Genomic DNA, 9,679 nt, shown 5'->3' with positions numbered 1-9,679 from the left:
CACTCTGATTGACCTACTGAACTTTGGCAGCACTGTCTGTGTAAAGTGAATGAGTGACAGCAATAGCAGACTTCACAGAACCTTTGGTGACACCTACAGTCCGGTAGCCTCTTCTACACCTCCTGGCATCTAAAGTGTTAATCCCACAATCAGGCAAAGTATGAAAATGAACATGTCTGTATCTGTCTTTTAATCTGAGCTATTAAGGTAACAACTGTATTTTTTATGCTGTGTTATTAGTCACAGCAGTTGTCAGATGTTGATCATGTTTTTATGAAATGGTATAAACCTTCATTATATGCTCACATTTTACTGTATGTATAGTTTTGAGGGAATTTCTAATATTATTGGCTCTGAAACCTTTTTCCCTTTTTCTTCGCATTCATTTTTTATGTGTTGGGATGGCTTGTCTGCCTAAGTTGGACACATGAGCATATATATTACTTTATATATTTATAAAAACATTTCAACCAATGATTCTACAATTAATTGGTTATCTATCTCTGCCTAAAACATGGTTTACTCAAAAGCATGCTCCTAGTATTGCTCACACCTTCAGCACTAAAAAAAAAAGTGGTTTCCGACGAAAGGAGTGCTGTTTGTCTTCAACACTTTCACATCATGAGAACCATAGGCATAATGGCAAAGAAACAACAGACCATACAACATAAAAATAAAAGTAACATAAAAATATTTTCTCAGTTATGAAATGTACATTTAATATGTTCTGCACTGTACTGTGGAAATATTCTTTTAAAATACAATTACTGTTGAGAAATTGTACTGGAATGTTCAGTGGGAACATAAAGTAAAAGTTAGATTCCATTTCATCAGATTCCATTTAATACTGCATACATCAAAACTACAGCACAAACTGCTTAGAACAGCATACAGTACTCATGTTTAGCCCAGTAAATCAACAAAAGTCCAAATTTAGATGGTTTAAATTCATTTAAGTCAGTATGGAGAGGTACAATCTTTAGATGAGATGACCAAAGCGTGTTCAGTTCTTAAATGTGTCGTCCATCGTAGTTCACTGTGTGTCTGGTTTCGAGGCTTCAGGCTCAGTCTCTGTGTGGCTGTCAGCTGTGCCCTGTGTGCCCACACTGGTGTCCTTGCTCTTGGTTGTGTTCTCACTCTGAGCTCGGTTCTGTTTCTCCCTCTCCAGGGCTTTCTCCATCTCTGTGTAGTAGTCGAGAGCCTTCCTCACCGGGTCAATAATGTGTTGCTGCAGAATTAATAAGCAGTTAATAGGCTTTCCCTCAACCTTGATTTACTACATCACCCAGAGTAACTAAAAAAATGAGCTTTGCGATATGCTAAAGATGTGTGGAAATTTATTATATCAAACATTTATCAAGAAAAATTATATCATTGCAGTGTTATTTTATATCAGAATGATTATCATTTTATCACCCAGCCCTACCCAAAGGGACCTTTTGCTTGGGGTTAGTATATTACATAACATAAATTACCTCCAGGCAGGGGAAGAGGTTGGCTAATTCGATGAAGAGAGGCAGAAGGACAAATCTGATGAAGCCTGTTTGAGATGAAGGTTTTGTTACTTTGTCCCGATCCATGAAGGGGGTGACTGGAAGACCCTCTAGCTTCTCCACATCACTCTGAAGATGGACAGATGGGAACAGAACAGCAATAGTAATTAAGTTAATTAATAGTTATAGGACCAGCGTCTGTAACTTTTGACTTTGCCTATTTCTATTTTTTTTTACCTTCACCAAAATGTCATTTCAATCCACTTAAATGTGCGCACAAATTGGGTTTTGTTTTATTTTACAATATATTTAAAAAAGAAATGCATTATTATGTAGTAGTATTAAATGTCTTTCCATACAGCTGGAATCAGTACCTGGTTGTAGAATTCCTGTAGAAGACAGTCCAGCCAGGGCTCAGCCACCTCCATGGGCCGTGCCTCATTGGAAATGTCACTCACTTTGATCAGGATCATCATCAGCTGCAGGCACGAGACAAAGATTTTAATCAATGAAATGTACTTTTGTATCAAGCGCTGACTAGTACCAGAGGGAGAGAACACATTGCACTAATTTGAAACTCCTCAAGTACAGTTGCCTTTTCAGAATGATTTCAAAATTGATTTTTAAAATCTAACGGCCTTTAAGGCTCATTATGGTCTTGCGTCGGCCTTCTTGTCTGACATGCTTGAAATGCATGAACCAGGACGTCTGAGCTTACTACTAACTTTAAACCTACTTCTTTTGTCAGAACAGAGGAATAGCTTCTGTAGCAAAAGTTTTTCTTTCTTTCTTTCTTTCTTGCTGTTTTAAAGACAGACAACAAATAGAACTGATCATATCAGAAAACTGTGTTCTTGACTTGTACAAATGTATTAACCATCAGACACAGCTCGTACTTCTAGTAATAAGAGAGAAAAAAAGAGAAAATAATTGTCTTCTTTATACAAAAGAAGATAATATGTGCTGAACATGAATTTGAATAAAATTTTAATGCTGGTGCCACAGTATCATGTTGTCTTGTGTGTTACATCTGCAGTCCTCTTACCACATCTTTGTGGTCCTTGTTGGTGAAGTCGAAGGCAGGCAGGATGGACTTGAACTTATTGAGAATCTCATTGTGCCTCGTCATGTCAGTGGCCAGAATGCATCTGCAGTTGCAACAGAATACAAAGCATGTTGCACAATGTTGAGTTATCGCAACTAAATAAGATTAGAAAATGTGCAGGCTTAGAAAATCAGAGAGATGATCTCACTTGATGATTCCCTCTCTTATCCGTTTGTATTGATCCATGGACAAGTTTCTGAAGATGTTGCTCTCTGTCTACACAACAGAAAATCCTTCTGTCATTTTGAATCATTCTAGTTTAAATCCCTAAACTTAAATGGATGTTTTATGGAAGCTTGGACAAAAAGATTTTGAACAAACGGTGGGGTTTCATCCTTACCTTCTCCAGTATCTCAAAAGCTACGGCACAGTGATGGTTCTCTAGTGGAGAGATATCATTGTAGCGAAGAGCAAGTTCAGTCCGAGCATTTATCTGAAAGGTGGTCAAAGATTCTCTTAGAGTTTCTGAAGTTGATGCTGAAGTATTTCAATATATATATATATATTTTTACAGTCAGGGAATTTCATTTGCCTGATAGGCATTGTTGTATCCTGTGTGGTCGAGGTCATGGCAGACTGCAGAGGTCAGCATGATCAGCAGGTCGATGCTGTCCATCTTAGTCCTCAGGTCAGTCAGCCAGATCAAACCATACATCTATTCAGAGATAAAGTAACAGAGATGTTCTGTTCCCACCTGCTCTTATGAAAAAAAAAACCATCACCATGTTTTATGGGTGTAAATGATTGATAAGTGAATGGAGGACGGAGTGGGAGATTGACAGGTGGATTGGTGCAGTGTCAGAGGTGATGCATGATGTTGTACTGGACCATTGTCATGAGGAGGGAGGCTGAGGTGGAAGCCAGTCAATCTGTGTTCAAACCCTGACTTATGGTCACGAGCTTTGGGTAGTGACTAAAAGAATGAGATTGCAGATGCAAGCAGGTGAAGTGAGTTTTCTCTTTCAGGTGTCTGGGCTCAGATTATAGATGGGGGGGTGGGGTGGGTGGGGTGGGGTGTCTGGAATACCCTGCTCAGCCTGCTCGGATGGATGGAGGGAGGGAAGGATGATTGATAGGGAAAAACTTCTGGATAACTTCTGTATTATGTGAGTTAAAATGAATGTTTTTGTCAATGGAGTCTGGTAGCATTATATATCAATGTTTCTGGTTAAATAAAAAGGATCTTACTCTCTGTCTCTGTAGGAATCTATCTACAGTGTTGTCAGAAACTTATGATAACAATCAGTGGCAAAAACAAGCACTTAAATGGGTTAATAACTGGCTATTAAGTTACATTGCAGCAGCTGTTCACAGCAAGGTACTGTTCTTGCTCAATCCTGCACCAACTGCAAATGTTGTTGTCCCTTTCAATCATTTACACCCAAACACATGGGAAAATTAGACCCAAAAAAAAAAACAGTTATCCTTTAAATTGATATGATGAACTGTTCTTGATGGGCATGGAGCAACATTATTTCATTTTACATTCATTTTGAGTCTGATGAATGCTAGTCCAATATTTATTCTCTTCCAGGACTCTTTACCTAATAAAGTTCTGGGCTGTAAAACAAAAACAATGTGCTAAAACTCACTATAATTCTCCATAAAGCCAAAGGGAGCTGTAGATTATAGTGATTATTCTCTGTAAATTCAACACTATGAATGACCTCTTGTCACATTGTTTTCACATCGTCATTTGATGCCTTGTAATTGATTATAGCTGCTTTAAAGAATGGAACCTTTGGATGTTACGGGCAAGAATCCAAACCATCAGGTCTCCTCCTTCATGGCTGTGTTTAGGTAATTGCTGACCGCCCAGAGTTGATCAGTGATTTGTCTCCCCTGAGGACTAGATGTCCTTCACCAATTAGCCATCAAGCTGAAGGCGTGATTGCACTTCACTCTAACAAAGACGCACTTACCATCTGGGTAACACAGAAGCAGTGTTTGAAGTTGTGAAAGGGGATGTTGTTGTATCTCCGGTAGACTTCGAACAGGAACTGTTGCAGTACTTCGGGCTCAATGTTGAAAGTTGCTATGAAATCTAAATCTGTGTACATGACCTGCAGGAGCACCATGATCTCTGCATCCTCCCACTGCCTGCACAGACACACGCAAAATACACACCACTATTGGATTTGAGCTCTTCTAATGGTAGGGAGGAGAGTGAAGGGATTGTGCTGACAATAATAAACACAATACTCCTATGTGCATGCGGCAAAAAAGCAAAGAAAAGCACATTTTATCAAGGTTTCAAAGAGATTCTGCAATTTACTACGATGATGTGACACCACAAGTGTCAGTTTTCATTTGGTAGCCTGTTCCTATCCTTGTATCTACCCACCTCCAGCATTGTGGGGTTTGCTTTAAAAGCTTTTGGACAAATAAAATGATGACCAAGCACCACTGAATGCAGCATGCACTTTCTCGCCATGAAGCCCACTTCAAACATGGTTGTGTTGATTAAGCCTTTTATGAAGACCTTCTTTTGATTCGTGGGCCCTCCGCAGGCCTATTCATATTGAGATGAGAGTGTCAATCAGAAGAAAAGGCAGAGGGCTCCGATCCTCTTCAGAAATGCATCAGAGGTGCTTGTTGGGCACGGCTGTCATTAGCCCAGTGTCTGTGCACCAAGGAAACAGGTGCACTGGTTGTTTGTTTGTGATCGCACAGGCGCACAGACACCCAGCACATCACAGTGATGAACACTTATGCTGCAGGTGACATTAGAACATTTCCGCCTTTAAATTCCTGCCGTTCCAATTTAACTTACCAGTTATCAAAGGTTGGGGTCTTTAAGTACTGCTTCACTTCTTCTGATACCTCCAGAGAACTGCAGGGTGACCACACAATCATTCATGGTAACTAGACACTTAAACACATAGTATAGGATGTATAATAGTTATTCCTGGTCTGTTTGTGTTGTATTTGAATGTACCTCATTTGAAGAAACTTTTCTCGAACGTGCTCACACTCATCCCTGGTTTTTCGCAGGGTCCTCTTGTGGTAGAATGGGGATGGCTTGTGTGTTCCTTCTGAGAGGTCTTTAAACAATCCAAGCCAGCTCAGATGCTCCACACTCTGACAAAGAATGTGAATAAATCAAGTCAGCTGAGGCTAGAGGTTAGAGAACTGTTAGAATGACCCCTCAAAATTTAGGTTGGCATTACAAAATGTCATTATCATTATTTTAACTGCACCAAAAAGAGAAGAGGAGCTTTACTATAAAAAAATATGTTGTGTTTTTCTGTGATACTCCTTGGAAGTAACACGTTAAGAAAACTAGAATCTACAGCCATGCTTGCAGATCTGTCAGGGTGTACAGCGGTGTGTTGAGCTAAAGGCTGACATCAGCATGTTAATGCTCACAATGACAAACAATGACTAACACACTGATGGCTGGGAACCATGAATGTGTGTACAAAAGTAAAGTTCAAGGCAATCCATCAAGTACATGATGAGATTAATCACAGGATATCTAAAATGACTGACCTGCTGGTGGTGCGAGAGCAAAGCTGCGCTAATTGATTTTTTGGCCACCAGGGGGCAGTGGAACAAACTTTAAACACATTATCTCCAAACAAAGTTGTGATGGCTAACATGTCACAACAGTCATCTATTTGCAAGATCCAGTAGACTTGGCGCAACATTAACATTCATTTACAGTCATGTTTGTGTCCACTTAGTGCCCACTTAATGAGTTTAATTCACTCAACCTTTAACTCTATATTGGCCTCCACCAACTTTTTAGACAAAATCTTAAGCTGCTACCCACTGTTCACCAGCCAGTTGCTAACTTTGTGTTTTGCTTGGTGCTGGCCAGGTAACATACAACTGCTGTGACTGGAAACAGTTAATAGATAGTAATATAGTTTTTTTTTTTTTTTTTTTTTTTTTTGATGGTTTTTGGTTAAATACCTGAAATGAGCACAAGCACAAGAGATTTTCTCAAAAATACATCATCAAACTGCTTTAAATTCCAACTAAACAAGTATCCTAAAACACAATTTGACAGTTGGTGTTTTGTGGTCATACTTAGGAAACAACCCCTCTGACTGTTGGCATTATTATGCCATTGTATGGCCACATAATACTTTGGCCATACCTCTAGTTTTTCCCGGAATGAATCCACCTGTTTTTTCATCTCATACACGACTGCCGGAGTCTCGCCAGCCTCTATCAGGATTTTCTTCTCCAGGCTCTGCAGTCTGAAGTCACACATCATCAGTGAGGTATTTATACATCACATATTCATCTGTAGCTTTGGATTGTGTTGTGAAACTCCCCAAAACTATCTCTCTGAACTCCTTTTTTGAAATGATTCATCCAAATGCCACGTTTCTGTCTCTTCCCCAGAACTGTTTTTTTAATTACTTTTTTTATATTTGACAATTATTATTAAATCATATTTTCCCTCAGTGACATCATTAAGTATTTCCTGTTTCTCCCTGCTTACCTTTTCTCCATGGATGAGAGGTCAAATCCAAGTGCACCAGCAAGCTCTGCACCTGAAATGACAAGAAAAGAGGGAAACTGTCGACAGTTTCTAAACAAATCCAAGCAGTGTGATTCTCACTGTGCTAAGTTAAAGATACCTAACGGCTCACTGTTGCAGTCAGCGGCCACCACCTCCAGTTTGTAGCAGGAGTTTGGGCTGTTGGGCTCTAAACCTGGGGAGATGTTGATGATGTTGCCCTTGGGGTTGTACAGCTTCAGAATGTCATGGGGTCCGGCCTCGGCTGCAGAGCGGAAAAGATCTGAAAGAACAGATCAGCATTCATTTCATCTTATGCCCTGAGAAAATATTTTGTCATTTTACCTTGAAATAACAGTTTCAAAATCATTTCAGTTCACTGACTTGTAACAGGGAGAATAGCATGTCGTCTTTCATTCCCACTCTGCACCCTGTAATTTTGATTGAACAAATACAATCAGCACTACGTCACACACACACACCACCAACCGTGGTTCTCCAACTAGCTGTTCTGACTTTCACCTCACCTAATGACCTTACTCAGTTCAAAATAATTTCACTAGAAGTTATCATAACTCCAAAAGCTTAACACAAACTGTGTGCTAATTTTCTTTGTTGAGCTAAAACATATCTTTTGAGAAGGTAATGACCTCCTCAAGCTTTTCGGATGAGAGGTGAAACGTCTTCAAGAACCTAAAAGAAGTCCAGTTGCCTTCAACTTCAGCACTTAAGACTAACAGGAGCTGGATGACTGAGAACCTTCACAGACGTAATAACCATTTCCACCTTTTCTGTGTTGAGTTTGCATGTTTTCCCTGTGCCTGTGTTGGTGTCCTTTAGGCACTCCAGCTTCCTCTCATGGTCCACAGACATGTAGGTGACTCTAAAAGGCCCATAAGTGTGAATGTGAGAGTGAATAGTTGTTTGTCTCCATATGTCAGCCCTGTGATAGACTGGTGATCTGCCCACAGTGTACGCTGCCTCTAGCCCAATGTCAGCTAGGATTGGCTTCAGCCTCCCATGATCCATAAAGGATAAGCTGTATAGATAAAGCATGGATGGATGAAATAAAGAAATTTCCAGCTTCTCAAAGTGAGGATTTTTTTCCCCCTGTAATCATTAAAAAAACAATTTTATCAAACCACAGGGGTGACGTGTCACGCTGGGCTCTGGGTAACTGTGACAGGCATTTTCCCACTATTTTCTGAAGTTTTACAAACCAAACAATTTATCTGTTAGTTGAGAAAATCATCTCCAGATTAACCTCAAATTTACCCTTAATAATGGCTTGTAACATATAAATATAAAGCCTCAGCAAATGATTTATTCACATGAATAAGGCCATTGGTTACAGAGCTTAGGTAAAGAACACGTGAAGCCAGTTCTAGACAAAGCCTTAACCCAACAAGTGAGGAGCTGTCATTGGCAGCTGTATGGCTATCTGCAGCTCAGACCACCTCCACAACACTTCATTCGTCTGCTTGTGTAATGACTGATCTTGAACCACGGTGTGTTTATCTGATTTGTTTCCTTGTTTGCAAAAAAGCTGTTAGAATATTTGTTTATCATTGATTAATTCTCTCTATGAGAAATAGTCTTTCTTGCACAATTGTGTGCTGTTGTGTGTATGTAAATTGTGTAAACGTTAGTGTAAATTTTAATTTTTTTTTTTGTATTATTTGTGTACATTTTGAATTTCTTATTGTATATAATTTCTTCCACAGTGCACTGTTTGTCTTCGTGGAGCACCCACAATTTCATTGTACTTAACTGTACAGTGACAATAAAGCCTATTCTATTCATTTTATTCTATTCTAATTATCTGTTTATAACAACAGATGAGATATTCACATTGTGTTTACTTTCTTTCAGTTAGTGTAAAATCATGGGTAACATGGGAGAAGTTTGGCAAATGTCCTTTATTATTAAAAAATGAATCATATCACAGAAGTAGGTACTGATTCTTAAGCACTGTAACCACACATCTGGAGATGTGTAGATATGGGTACAGTCAAGCATACCACAGATACCTTAAAGTACTTTTCTATTAGAGCAATTATGTGAACTTTACATAGCAACATCTTTCTAAGTCATCATAACTAACATCATTTTCTGCTCCTACCTTTAACATCCTGGGCAGGGCAATCCACTGGGAACTCAGCCTGCTCTGGTCTCCCATTCACTGTGAAGTAGATGATTTTTGTTTCCATGTCATGAATTTGGAGCCGATGTTGCAGCGTGCACTGCCGATCTGTTTCTAATGTCTGTCTCCCCTTCATTATTGTACTGGTAAACACTCCACCCCCCCTGTTATTATTGTCTCCACCTCCTCCTCTGCCCCTCCTTCCCTCTCCTTCATTTGTACTATATCAGTTTTTTTTTCCCCAAATAACAGCAGAAATTATTTATTAAATGTAAAGCCCAGTTATTTTCCCACTATTATTTGTTTTATTTGCAGATCAGACGTGGAAGTCCATTTCTGCCACTTGAAAAAAAAGAATAGTAAAGAGCTTAATAAGTGATTTTTTCTCATATGATTTAGGAATAATTAAATATCACATAATTCTGTTATTAATTCATCTACAGACATGTATCCATAAATCATGA

The 9,679-nt window shown here is 39.2% G+C and overlaps 1 protein-coding gene across 2 annotated transcripts; it reads right to left on the bottom strand.

Annotated features, from left to right (window-relative positions):
• Positions 1-687: 687 nt before the first annotated feature.
• si:dkey-219c10.4 (high affinity cGMP-specific 3',5'-cyclic phosphodiesterase 9A) lies at positions 688-9,333 on the bottom strand. 2 transcript variants are annotated; one of them, XM_051072585.1, is made up of 13 exons: positions 9,195-9,333; positions 7,194-7,355; positions 7,055-7,106; positions 6,704-6,806; positions 5,537-5,679; positions 5,372-5,431; positions 4,521-4,698; positions 2,939-3,031; positions 2,747-2,814; positions 2,539-2,641; positions 1,868-1,972; positions 1,476-1,622; positions 688-1,228 (listed from the first exon to the last, which is right to left on the bottom strand). In XM_051072585.1, exons 1-13 carry the CDS (start codon positions 9,280-9,282, stop codon positions 1,034-1,036), a joined length of 1,497 nt encoding a protein of 498 aa, XP_050928542.1. In that variant the 5' UTR covers positions 9,283-9,333; the 3' UTR covers positions 688-1,033. The 2 variants fall into 2 exon arrangements, with proteins under 2 accessions (XP_050928542.1, XP_050928543.1); XM_051072586.1 differs by having other exon boundaries at positions 7,206-7,355.
• Positions 9,334-9,679: the final 346 nt, after the last annotated feature.

Source organism: Lates calcarifer, linkage group LG1 (genome assembly GCF_001640805.2).
Source record: "Lates calcarifer isolate ASB-BC8 linkage group LG1, TLL_Latcal_v3, whole genome shotgun sequence".
NCBI lineage: Eukaryota > Metazoa > Chordata > Actinopteri > Centropomidae > Lates > Lates calcarifer.
Note: the sequence above shows the minus strand (reverse complement) of the source record. Positions and strands in the feature narration are given on the sequence as shown.

Coding starts and splice junctions, on each gene's coding strand:
- si:dkey-219c10.4 (XM_051072585.1), bottom strand. CDS start 9,282: ATGGAAACAAAAATCATCTACTTCACAGTGAATGGGAGACCAGAGCAG. Junction 5,432..5,536: donor GAAAAGTTTCTTCAAATGAG/GTACATTCAAAT, acceptor GTCACCCTGCAG/TTCTCTGGAGGTATCAGAAG. Junction 2,815..2,938: donor CTTTTGAGATACTGGAGAAG/GTAAGGATGAAA, acceptor TCTGTTGTGTAG/ACAGAGAGCAACATCTTCAG.